Source organism: Eschrichtius robustus, chromosome 7, assembly GCF_028021215.1.
Source record: "Eschrichtius robustus isolate mEscRob2 chromosome 7, mEscRob2.pri, whole genome shotgun sequence".
NCBI classification, from domain to species: Eukaryota; Metazoa; Chordata; class Mammalia; order Artiodactyla; family Eschrichtiidae; genus Eschrichtius; species Eschrichtius robustus.
In genome coordinates, this window is record NC_090830.1 from 10,137,309 (window position 1) to 10,151,234 (window position 13,926).

The 13,926-nt window shown below is 39.4% G+C and overlaps 1 protein-coding gene across 1 annotated transcript in view; it reads left to right on the top strand.

Annotated features, from left to right (window-relative positions):
• LYST (lysosomal trafficking regulator) overlaps nt 1-13,926 on the top strand; it is a 178,367-nt gene that overhangs the window by 131,528 nt on the left and 32,913 nt on the right. The window contains exons 41-43 of the mRNA XM_068547570.1: nt 1,719-1,785; nt 3,161-3,317; nt 12,964-13,104. Coding sequence (XP_068403671.1) covers nt 1,719-1,785; nt 3,161-3,317; nt 12,964-13,104 — 365 coding nt within the window. The remainder of the gene's footprint in view (nt 1-1,718; nt 1,786-3,160; nt 3,318-12,963; nt 13,105-13,926) is intronic.

Here is a 13,926-nt window from a genome sequence, read left to right on the forward strand (position 1 = left end):
TTAGCTTTTAGACATTTTTTTACACTACTAACGTACATTTAAATTTTTACACCACTGAGGACTTCCCTGGTAGCGCAGTGGTTAAGAATCCGCCTGCCAGTGCAGGGGACACGGGTTCAAGCCCTGGTCCGGGAAGATCTCACATGCTCTGGAGCAACTAAGCCTGTGTGCCACAACTACTGAGCCCATGCGCCACAACTACTGAGCCTGCGCTCTAGAGCCCGCAAGGCACAACTACTGAAGCCCACGCGCCTAGAGCCCATGCTCCGCAACAAGAGAAGCCACCGCCATGAGAAGCCCGCACACCGTAACAAAGAGTAGCCCCTGCTCAACGTAACTGGAGGAAGCCCACGCGCAGCAACAAAGACCCAACGCAGCCAAAAATAAATAAATAAATTTATATTAAAAAAAAAAAAGAATGATATTGTAGAAATGTATATTATGGGGGAGGGGGAGATTTTTATTTAGAAAGTAATTATATGTACACAAATAAGGAGACAGCATCTGGAAAGGTATGTACCCTTCCAGATATATTGTGAGTAATAGTATTGTGGTTGATTTTTGGTTTATTCTATTCGCTCATCAGTAACTTCTGATTTTCCAACCACAACGGTATTACCTGTGTTCAAAAAAACTACTTACACTGTTTAGAAAAAAATTGCATGCCAGGATCTTGAACATGATTTCTCCTATATTGAGGTGAATTTGTATCTATGCTATAAAACTGTCTTTACTTTTTAACAAAGTTTTTAGGATTATCAAAGTCTCAAAAATGAAATTAATGTGTTTGCTATCACTAATTTTAATATCCCTAGGAAATAATTTTCAAAAAAAATAGATATATCAACATCTGGCTAAGCAGACCTGGTTTGACTTAACTGAAACTTGAGCAAATCTTGATGTTGATCTAGTTGTGGTGCCAGATGTTGAAACTCCAGGTGGTCCCATCCCGGTGCCAGACCAGATGGCACCTCAGCCAGAGAAGCCTGCCCTTCCTCGTTGGATCTTGTTCTCTTGCTCTTTCCTGGGCCTCACAGAGATGCTGCTTGACGCTGTAGCTTGTGAAAGTGGAGATTCATCGTTGAGTTCTCCTCCCTCCCTGATACAATGTGAACACCAGCACAGACATGCACACGCGTGCACACATTTGCTACACTGTGCACATGGTGTCACTCACTGTCCACGAATTAGCTAGCAAAATGTTTCTGTCAGTACTCGCACTCCAGATCTCAGGGTGGTCATTTTAAGCATGTGTTGTTTCTTCAGTTTTCACTAACCTAGTAATTACATAACATCTCCTCATGATCATATCGCCCGTCCAAACTGCCCTTCACTCTTCCTTGCCGAGCTGGGTATAGAATCTGGAAATGGGGGCAGGAACTTCCAGGGCTTGGTAGGAATCAGCTGCCATGGGCAGCATCAGTTATGATTTGGAGGAAGTAGAGGAACCAGAGAAGGGAGGGAGAACAGCAGCTCTTCTTGTGTAGGTTACTCGTAAGTCAGGAATTCCTAATAATGGTATGCATCTGTTTATAAAAATTCTATCTTCATAGGTTACGAAATCATAATTGTGACTTAATTGCAAAGCAACATGTGTAAGTGCTAAACCAAGGGCTGAGTATTTTTTTGACCACTTATTTACTTGTAAACATCTAAGGCAGCTTAATCCTGACAGTATCAGCATACTTCGATGTTTTCCATCATCTCTTCCTTTGTAGAAATCTCTCCAAGCCCATAGCTGTGCAGTACAAAGAAAAAGAAGATCGCTACGTGGACACATACAAGGTAGGTTTAGTTTTTCCTCATGTATTTTGATAAGTAAAAACTGGATTTTTGTTTTACAGGCTGTTTTACCTAATTTTAAACGTATAGTATTGATCTTTCTGTTTCCCACTTCCTTGTGCTTTGATTGACAGACAACTGGAAATCATTATGTGATTTTAAATATAATTCTCTGTCTTAATTCTCTGAAAACATTTTGCCCAGAAAAAGAAATGCACTTACTGTTACATGAATCGGAAGCTCATAATCCGTTGTAATGTTCAAATATATAAATAATTATATTCCTTATAAAAATCACAAAGATTTCCAGGGACCTGCTATTTGTATCCCCTAGTGTTATATATAATAATATCAATATATTTATACTGTACCATAATCCCTTATTATTCATCTCAGCAAACTGTGTACAGGTTTATTAACAAAAAATACTGGATTGTAAAGTTTAAAAATAGAAATTAATTACCCATTTCTGTGAAATTAATATTAATGGAATCCTGCTGGAGATTTTTAAAAACCCATTAGTCATATGTTACATTCTTCACAACAGTATCAAGATAGGAGCAGCTGAAGCAGTTTTCTCATATTCACCACGTTATCTTATGTCAAAGTTCCAGAAAGGTCCATCCAAGCATTTTATAACTGTCAATGCTTGATTCTTCTGCAGCTAAAAATGCAGCAGTGCTATGGGAATCAAAGAGAAGTGACTCCAGAAAATTCACTGTCACCTGACTTTGTTATTAGAGACAGAAGCTACAGGAGATGAGAATAGTGACAGATACAAAAAATTTGGTTGAGCTTCTTACTTTATGATGGGAAGACAGGAGTAGTTGAAAAATCACCACAGTCTTCGTTATTTCTGTGTAACTCCACGGCAAAACAGCTATAACATGTTATATTAAAGAATTCCAATAATATGATACAGGTTTTACATTTCTATTGCAGTTCCTCTGCTAGAGAAGCATTTCTCTAAAGAATGTAGCATTACAGCTTGAAACCCTCTTAAGACACAGACATCTCTAGTGAGAGTGGCAGCTCTTATTTATTGAGCCCTTGATCAGTTGAGATATATTAGATATATATTATCTAAACTGATATTATTATCAGTTTAGATTTATGTATTAGTTGGGAGCCAGGGGGCTGGGAGGTGGGGTACAGAACAGGTGGTTCTCTGTGAGCAAATGAGAGGGTGAACGTGCACACGGTGCATGGTTAGGCCTTAGTGGGGCACCAGACCCCCGGACACTCAGGAGGGCCGAGGGCAAGCCATGGAGAATGGCGTCTAATGGGCAGCAGAGAAGGATGGGAAAGAAGACAAGTGAGGCGGCTCCAGCTCTGCCTGGAGCTCACTGTCACGAGTTCTGGTCCCTGTGTCCTTCAGTACCTGGAGGAGGAGTACCGCAAAGGAGCCCGGGAAGACGACCCGATGCCGCCGGTGCAGCCCTACCACTACGGTTCCCACTACTCCAACAGCGGCACCGTGCTCCACTTCCTGGTCAGGATGCCTCCGTTCACAAAGATGTTTTTAGCCTATCAAGGTAAGGGTTGTTTCATAACTACCTCAAAGGTCAGATTGGTCATCGGGGATAAAACACTTGACTGACGTCCTGAGAACATACTGAAACTAATCAAACCATAGGAAAAAGAATTGTGTATATTCCCGCAACAAAATTCTCTTCAAGAAACCAGCAGTGGTACTAGGAGGACGTGGAATTCACGTCTCCGCACAACTAGGGCACCTACCAGGCCCCAGTGGGGGACTGCGGACACCTAAGGGGACGGGAGGAGCCCCCAGCGACCGGGTAGGACGTGGGGTGCAGGGGGAGTGAAGGGGGAGGAGAAGTGGAGGCGGGACAGGACTGGCGCCCCTGAGGGGAAGGGATCCCAGGCCCGAAGGGGGAAATTGGGGAACCACTGGGAGGGCAGAGGATCAAAAGGGAGCGTGGCCAGGTTTCCCCTGCCCACTTGGACCCCCAGGAACCTACTGAGATCTCAGGCTTGATCCTCTGCCCAGTGAGGCCCCCTCCAGCCACGCGGGTCCTGAGGGAGTGGGAGGGAGGGAGGGAAGGGGGAGCAAAAGTAAAGGCTGGATCTCCGGGACTGGCACCCCTGAGGGGCGGCTGGGGGAGGGGAGGAGTGCCTACACCCAGCGGGACCCACCCACGCTTAGGGGTCCGGAGGCGATGGGGGAGGCCCTGGGGCACATGGTGGGGGAGGGGCACGAAGGAACGGAGGGGAACGGGGCCAGCGCTTTCCCTGTCCACTCAGGCACCAGGGGAGCCTGTTGGGCTCCAGGGCCTAATCCTCTGCCCTCGGAGCCTCCCTCCTGCCGGGCAGAGCCCAAGCCCCGCCCCTGCCCCCCCACCCGGGGCCCCACCTCTGCACTCGGAGACCCCCTCCAACGTGCTGGGCCTAAACCCCACCCACACACCCTCAGGCAGGGCCTTACCTCCAAACCCCGGAACTCCACACTCCAAAGACCCTTCTTTCCACGCGCTGCCTCTCCCCTTGTGCAGGTCCTAAGCAGAGGCCCCGCCCCACACTTGAACGTCGCCCCACCTAGGCCCCGCCCCACGATGAAACGTCACCCTCCACCCGCCTAGGTCCTGTGCCACGCTAAACCCCGCCTTTGCCTAAGTTCCACCCCTCTCCTAAACCCCACCCCTATAGCCAACAGTTTGTTTTTTTTTTTTTTTCCTCTTTTAGATTGGGGTTCTGTTTTGTTGATTCATTGTTGTTGATTCTTTTGTATTTTTATTTTTCCTAAATCTTTTATTTTTCTAATTTTATTTTATTCTTTATACTTTGTTATCATTCTCTCCTTTTAGCTTATTCCCACCCCCCCCCCCTTTTTTTTTCTTTTTCCTGTTGTGGTTTTATTTTGCCTTGTTGCAGTTGTTTCAATTATAGTTTTATTTTTCCTGATATATTTTTTATCTTTCTACTTTTATTGTGTATTTTATTCTTTGATATTGTACTGCTCTTTTTTTTCTTTCTTTCTTTCTTTTTTTTTTTTTCACTGTGCCACAAAGCTTGCGGGATCTTGGTTCCCAGGCTGGAGGTCAGGCCCGAGCTCCTGTGGTAGCCACAGGACTAACAGAGAACCTCAGACCCCAGGGAATATTAATCAGAGTGAGGCCTCCCAGAGGTCCTCATCTCATCACCAAGACACAGCTCTATCCAACAGCCTGCAAACTCCAGTGCTGGACGTCTCAGGCCAAACAACCAGTAAGACAGGAATACAGCACCACCCATCAAAAAAAAAAAAGAAAAAGAAAAAGAAATAAACGACAAAAAAATATGTTACAGACAAAGGAGCAAGGTAAAAACCTACAAGACCAAATAAATGAGGACAAAATAGGCAACCTACCTGAAAAAGAATTCAGAGTAATGGTAGTAAAGATGATCCAAAATCTCAGAAACAGAATAGAGAAAATACAAGAAACATTTAACAAGGATGTAGAAGAACTAAAGGGCAAACAAATGGTGATGAACAACACAATCACTGAAATTAAAAATAACTCTACAAGGAATCAATAGCAGAATAACTGAGGCAGAAGAACAGATAAGTGAGCTGGAAGATAAAATGGTGGAAATAACTGCCAGGGAGCAGGATAAAGAAAAAAGAATGGAAAGAACTGAGGACAGTCTCAGAGACCTCTGGGACAACATTAAACGCACCAACATTCGAATTATAGGGGTCCCAGAAGAAGAAGAGAAAAAGAAAGGGTCTGAGAAAATATTTGAAGAGATTATAGTCAAAAACTTCCCTAACATGGGAAAGGAAATAGTCAGTCAAGTCCAGGAAGCACAGAGAGTACCGTACAGGATAAACCCAAAGAGAAACACACCGAGACATGTATTAATCAAACTATTCAAAAATTAAATACAAAGAAAAAATATTAAAAGCAGCAAGGGAAAAGCAACAAATAACATACAAACAAGGGAATCCCCATAAGGTTAACAGCTGATCTTTCAGCAGAAGCTCTGCAAGCCAGAAGGGAGTGGCAGGACATATTTAAAGTTATGAAAGGGAAAAACCTACAACCAAGATTAGTCTACCCGGCAAGGATCTCATTCAGATTCGATGGAGAAATTAAAACCTTTACAGACAACAAAAGTTAAGAGAATTCAGCACCACCAAACCAGCTTTACAACAAATGCTAAAGGGACTTATCTAGGCAGGAAACACAAGAGAAGGAAAAGACCTACAAAAACAAACCCAAAACAATTAAGAAAATGGAGCATACATATCAATAACTACCTTAAATGTAAATGGATTAAATGCTCCAACCAAAAGACATATGCTATTATTGAACATAGTTTTGGAAGTTTTAGCCACAGCAATCAGAGAAGAAAAAGAAATAAAAGGAATCCAAATTGGAAAAGAAGAGGTAAAACTGTCACTGTTTGCAGATGACATGATACTATACATAGAGAATCCTAAAGATGCTTCCAGAAAACTACTAGAGCTAATCAATGAATTTAGTAAAGCAGCAGGGTACAAAATTAATGCACAGAAATGTCTTGCATTCCTATACACTAATGATGAAAAGTCTGAAAGAGGAATTAAGGAAACACTCCCATTTACCATTGCAACAAAAAGAGTAAAATACCTGGGAAGAAACCTACCACAGGAGCACCTCAATACATAAGGCAAATGCTAACAGCCATAAAAGGGGAAATCGACAGTAACACAATCATAGTAGGGGACTTTAACACCCTGCTTTCACCAATGGACAGAGCATCCAAAATGAAAATAAATAAGGAAACACAAGCTTTAAATTACATATTAAACAAGAATGACTTAATTGATATTTATAGGACATTCCATCCAAAAACAACAGAATACACTTTCTTCTCAAGTGCTCACGGAACATTCTCCAGGATAGACCATATCTTGGGTCACAAATCAAGCCTTGGTAAATTTCAGACAATTGAAATTATATCAAGTATCTTTTCCTACCACAATGCTAGGAGACTAGATATCAATTACAGTAAAAAAAACTGTAAAAAATACAAACACATGGAGACTAAACAATACGCTACTAAATAACCAAGAGATCGCTGAAGAAATCAAAAAGTACCTAGAAGCAAATGACAATGAAAACACGACGACCCAAAACCTCTGGGATGCAGTAAAAGCAGTTCTAAGAGGGAAGGTTATAGTAATACAACACTACCTCAAGAAACAAGAAAAATCTCAAGTAAACAACCTAACCTTACATCTAAGGCAATTAGAGAAAGAATAACAAAAAAAACCCCAAAGTTAGCAGAAAGAAAGAAATCAAAGATCAGATCAGAAATAAATGAAAAAGAACTGAAGGAAACAATAGCAAAGTTCAATAAAACTAAATGCTGGTTCTTTGACAAGATAAACAAAATTGATAACCATTAGCCAGACTCATCAAGAAAAAAAGGGAGAAGACTCAAACCAAATTAGAAATGAAAAAGGAGAAGTAACAACTGACACTGCGGAAGTACAAAGGAATCATGAGAGATTACTACAAGCAACTCTATGCCAATAAAATGGACAACCTGGAAGAAATGGACAAATTCTTAGAAAAGGACAACCTTCCGAGACTGAACCAGGAAGAAATAGAAAATATAAACAGACCAATCACAAGCACTGAAATTGAAACTGATTAAAAACCTTCCAACAAACAAAAGCCCAGGACCAGATGGCTTCACAGGCGAATTCTATCAAACATTTAGAGAAAAGCTAACACCTGTCATTCTCAAACTCTTCCAAAATATAGCAGAGGGAGGAACACTCCCCAACTCATTCTACGAGGCCACCATCACCCTGATACCAAAACCAGACAAAGATGTCACAAAGAAAGAAAACTACAGGCCAATATCACTGATGAACATAGATGCAAAAATCCTCAACAAAATACTAGCAAACAGAATCCAACAGCACATTAAAAGGATCATACACCATGATCAAGTGGGGTTTATCCCAGGAATGCAAAGATTCTTCAGTATACGCAAATCAATCAATGTGATACACCGTATTAACAAATTGAAGGATAAAAAGCATATCATCATCTCAATAGATGCAGAAAAAGCTTTTGACAAAATTCAACACCGATTTATGATAATAACTCTCCAGAAAGTAGGCATAGAGGTAACTTACCTCAACATAATAAAGGTCATATATGACAAACCCACAGCCAACATCATTCTCAGTGGTGAAAGACTGAAATCATCTCCTCTAAAATCAGGAACAAGAAAAGGTTGCCCTCTCTCACCGCTATTATTCAACATAGTTTTGGAAGTTTTAGCCACAGCAATCAGAGAAGAAAAAGAAATAAAAGGCATCCAAATTGGAAAAGAAGAGGTAAAACTGTCACTGTTTGCAGGTGACATGATACTATACATAGAGAATCCTAAAGATGCTACCAGAAAACTACTAGAGCTAATCAATGAATTTAGTAAAGTAGCAGGATACAAAATTAATGCGCAGAAATCTCTTGCATTCCTATTCACTAATGATGAAAAGTCTGAAAGAGGAATTAAGGAAACACTCCCATTTACCATTGCAACAAAAAGAATAAAATACCGAGGAATAAACCTACCTAAGGAGGCAAAAGACCTGTATGCAGAAAACTATAAGACACTGATGAAAGAAATTAAAGATGATACAAACAGATGCAGAGAAATTCTTGGATTGGAAGAATCAACATTGTGAAAATGACTGTACTACCCAAAGCAATCTACAGATTCAGTGCAATCCCTATCAAACTACCAATAGCATTTTTCACAGAACTACAACAAAAAAACTGCACAACTTGTAAGGAGACACAAAAGACCCCGAACAGCCAAAGCAGTTTTGAGAAAGAAAAACAGAGCTGGAGGAATCAGGCTCCCGGACTTCAGACTATACTACAAAGCTACAAGTAATCAAGACAGGATGGTACTGCACAAAAACAGAAATATAGATCAGTGGAACAGGATAGAAAGCCCAGAGATAAACCCACGCAGATATGGTCACCTTATCTTTGATAAAGGAGGCAAGAGTATACAATGGAGAAAAGACAGCCTCTTCAATAAGTGGTGCTGGGAAAACTGGACAGCTACATGTAAAAGAATGAAATTAGAACACTCCCTAACACCATACACAAAAATAAACTCAAAATGGATTAAAGACCTAAATGTAAGGCCAGACACTATAAAACTCTTAGAGGAAAACATAGGCAGAACACTCTATGACATAAATCACAGCAAGATCCTTTTCGACCCACCTCCTAGAGAAATAGAAATAAAAACAAAAATAAACAAATGGGACCTAATGAAACTTAAAAGCTTTTGCACAGCAAAGGAAACCATAAGATGAAAAGACAACCCTCAGAATGGGAGAAAATATTTGCAAATGAAGCAACTGACAAAGGATTAATCTCCAAAATTTACAAGCAGCTCATGCAGCTCAGTATCAAAAAAAAAAAAACAAAACAACCCAATCCAAAAATGGACAGAAGGCCTAAACAGACATTTCTCCAAAGAAGATATACAGATTGCCAACAAACACATGAGAGGATGCTCAACATCACTAATCATTAGAGAAATGCAAATCAAAACCACAATGAGGTATCACCTCACACCAGTCAGAATGGCCATCATCAAAAAATCTGCAAACAATAAATGCTGGAGAGGGTGTGGAGAAAAGGGAACCCTCTTGCTCTGTTGGTGGGAATGTAAATTGATACAGCCACTATGGAGAACAGTATAGAGGTTCCTTAAGAAACTAAAAATAGAGCTACCGTATGACCCAGCAATCCCACTACTGGGCATATACCCTGAGAAAATCATAATTCAGAAAGAGTCATGTACCACCATGTTCATTGCAGCACTATTTACAATAGCCAGGACATGGAAGCAACCTAAGTGTCCATTGACAGGTGAATGGGTAAAGAAGATGTGGCACATATATACAATAGAATATTATTCAGCCATAAAAAGAAACGAAATCGAGTTATTCGTAGTGAGGTGGATGGACCTAGAGTCTGTCCTACAGAGTGAAGGAAGTCAGAAAAAGAAAAACAAATACCATATGCTAACACATATATATGGAATCTGAAAAAAAAAAAAAAAGGTTCTGAAGCATCTAGGGGCAGGACAGGAATAAAGACACAGACGTAGAGAATGGACTTGAGGACACGGGGAGGGGGAAGGGTAAGCCAGAATGAAGTGAGAGAGTAACATTGACATATATACATACACTACCAAATGTAAGATAGATAGCTAGTGGGAAGCGGCTGCATCGCACAGGGAGATCAGCTCGGTGCTTTGCAACCACCTAGAGGGGTGGGATAAGGAGGGTGGGAGGGAGATGCAAGAGGGGGAGGGGATATGGGGATATACGTATGCATATAGCTGATCCACTTTGTTATACAGCAGAAACTAACACAACATTGTAAAGCAATTATACTCCAATAATGATGTTAAGAAAAAAAAAAAGAAACCAGCAGTAAGCCACATGATCTTGCTAATGTCTTACATTTTAGCTTCAAATTGAACATGTCTAAGTTTATAAAAGTGCAATTCACTTTTTAAAAATTAATGTCATTCACATAGCGTAAAATTTACCCTTTCTACCCTTTTAAAGTGTATGCAATTCACTTTTTTAAAATGTTCAACTTAATAATTATTTGAGATCACCTAAGTTATCTTTGGCCCCTAAAGGGGAATATGTTATTGTCAGTTGTTCTGACAACTGAGTGAGTTGTAAGTGGTTATAGGAGAGCCACACTGCCACCTTCACCATAGTAACTGTCTAGTTAATCTTCTACCTCGGCATTTTCAGTGGCAGCCCTCAGGCCTGAGGATGACCTAGATAGAGACGAAGTTACTGCTTTGCGTGCAAACAGGGACACACTCACGTATCAGTTTCTAGTGAGAACCGTGGTACTAGTCCTGTAGTTGTTCCTCCTGGTGCCCAGAATCATTTATGGAATCATTATCCGTTCATTTACTCAACCCATCTTGAACTTCTGTATATATTTATACTCATATGCAACCTCTTGGAGGAATGAATTTTATAGACTGTAGACTACTTGGTCTATAAAAGGGGCTTTCTTATATTTGTTCCTCTGTCTGTACACAAAACAAACGTTCTGTATGACAGCTGTTCAAATATTTGAACATTACTGCTCTGTCCCCCTTCTCCTCTCACTCTTGTTTATTCCCAAGCTAAATTATCCTTAGTTAATTTGACATCCAGTTGAGAGCCTCCTATATGCAAGGCCTTATCCCAGCTGCTGCAAGGAACACAAAAATAAATAAGACAGTTCTGTACTTAGTAAAGCGTTTAAAAACTCATATTTAAGCCGTGTTTGCTCTGGTTTCCAAACCTGTCACTGCTCTGCTCGTCTTTCTGGACATGTTCTGATTTGTGAATGCTCTTATTAAAAAGTGGCAGTCAGAATAAAAAAGAATATTTCAGATGTGGTTTGGGATGACTGCAGTGTATAACAGAACTGTTACTGCCCTCTGTTTCTTTTCATGTAGCCCAAGGATATAGTAATATAAAACTCCCAATCAACTATTATGCTAGGTTTTCCTCATTGTGTATTTAAGAATGATTAAAAAAAAAAAAAAAAAAAAAGACAACAGGGACAACCTAAGTCCCCATTCAGTTTCTTCTGATTAATTTTAAATGATGTGTGATGGCTTTTTAATTTATTTCTAGACTTCTCATTTAGTCCAGGGTTTCCCACCTTGGCATTGTAGTCATTTTGAGCTACATAATTCTTTGTTATGGCGACTGTCCTGTGCATTGTAGGACATTTAGCAGTATCCCTGGCCCCTACCTACTAGATGCTAGTGGCATCCCCTCCCACCCAGCCGTGAGAACCAAAAATGTCTCTAGGCATTGCCAAGTGTCCCCCGGGGGACAAAAGTGCTAGGTTAACAACTACCAGTTGAGTTCATACATGTTCTAAATTATAGGAAATGTAGTATACTTTTTTTTTTTTTATTAAGAAACTGCAGAGAATTTAGAAATCCAAACAGAAACCTCAGTGTGCTTCTCCTGTTCCACAGTTCTGTAGTCTCTACTCTAGATGCTGTGATTCCATCATAGCCTCACAGAACTGCCTTAAATTTTTCTGGATTCCACTTAGATTAATAACTTTTTCTCCTGCGTGAGTTAGTAAATATTTCTTTAAGTGGCCCTCCCTACTTTCTGAGAAAAAAAGAAATATTTATAAACCTAATTTCTCCCCAGATTTTATTTAGTGCCCAGCCAATGCTGACTCAACAGAACAGATGAGAAAGTAGTAACAGAAAATGTTGCTCAGCAAAGCAGGTCAGGCTTGGGGAAGATTTAGCATATTTTTAAAAAATTGTGCCTTGCTTGATGCTGAAGTTCGTCTCTAACAGTCTCCAGATAGAAAGATGTGTTCAAATTTCAGCAAGTTGAGAGGAGTTTTGGATGGTACAGCATGGTTCCGAAGAAGCATCCACGCTGCTGCTGTTTTCACGGGCTGGTCTTTAGGTATCATTTCATATTCTAGGATAGAAAGTCTGATAGCTGTTGACAGAAAAGACAGGGTCAAAGCTCAGTTCTTGATTATTAATAGTGTTCACCAGAAAAACTTAACAAAGGAGGAAGTATTCTTAGTTTTATTTTCATTCATAGGAAATTTTACTTAATTTTTTAAGTTAGAGTTAGAACATCTAAAAAGCAATGCCCCTCCCCCCCACAAAAAAAAAGAAAAGAGAGAAGAAAAGAGGTAAAGAAATAATCTTGCTTCTTGATGGGGGAAAATACTTATTTTACCTATTTGAACTTTAATTTTCCTTCCTTATTCTTTCAGTCAATAAATAAATGATTATCCAATTCCTAGAATGTGCTCGGTATGGTTGATATCCCAGGTCTCTGCTTTTATGGAACTTTCATTCTACTTGGGCAGACAGTAATCAATTAAACAAATAAGTGATATACATTTATCTAGTTATATGTACTATGAAAGCATAATACCGATTAAAAATAACATAATGCAGTTGCAAATTGTGTAGAGAAATATTTATTTTCAAGAACACAAATAATCTCTTTTAAACTGTGGACAAAGTAAACATCATTTTAATCTTTTTGAAGTAGTAAAAGTGAATTAATTGTAACAAGTTTCAAATGGAATCAAGTCTTTGTGTCTTAAGTGTGTTATTTGTATTTCTTTTCAGATCAGAGTTTTGACATCCCAGACAGAACTTTTCATTCTACAAACACAACCTGGCGTCTCTCCTCTTTTGAGTCCATGACTGACGTGAAAGAACTTATCCCAGAGTTTTTCTATCTTCCAGAATTCTTAGTTAACCGTGAAGGTATAACAGTAAATCGTTTCTAATTTAAATTTCTGAGTGTTTGTACTTACTTTATAATTTTCCAAAAATAAAAATACCTTTTGTAAGTCCTAACATTTGAGTCCCCAAATAAGAGAAATACCTTTACTTATTAAGTATATAATGTTATTTCCAAGTGAGCTTGAGGATGTTAAATATTTTATAGGACTAGGTATATCTGAAAAACTGTAACTTTTAACTATTAAAAGTATTTGTAAACGTGTATTTTAATTCTGTTACAGAACTTGCTTTATTATTTTCTCTGATTACAAAGGTTATAATATGCTGATTATAAAAAAAGTCATGAATTTATAAAGAACAATGTAAATTAACCAAAATCTCAATGATTTTATGAGCAATGACCAAGTTAGAAATAAAACACTCTAACTAGAGTTATCTAATAATGAAAAGGAATACTAGAAGATAAAATCAGATTTTCTGTGATGCCAGTGACCAACAATCTTGGTAATCTTACCTGTTCTTTAATGTAAGATCAGTTCATCCTTTACAGGGTATCTTTGGGTCATTTTCCTACATTACTTAATTTCATATTTTTATGTGACCTTTAGGAAGTACATGAAATTGAGAATTATATCTTTAGAGAGGTTAATGTTGGACAAATTACTTCAGAATTGTTTCCTATATTAACTGGCCTCTCTGGAGTTATTTAGAGAATCCGTTATTTAGATAATTCCGTGCTGCTAATTACCTGGAGCAAGCTTCATAGTGTTGCCCAAGTGGGAAATGCCTCAGTGAAATATCAGCACCTGCAGTTGGGGGTACCTGCCTTGTGGCTTTCAATCA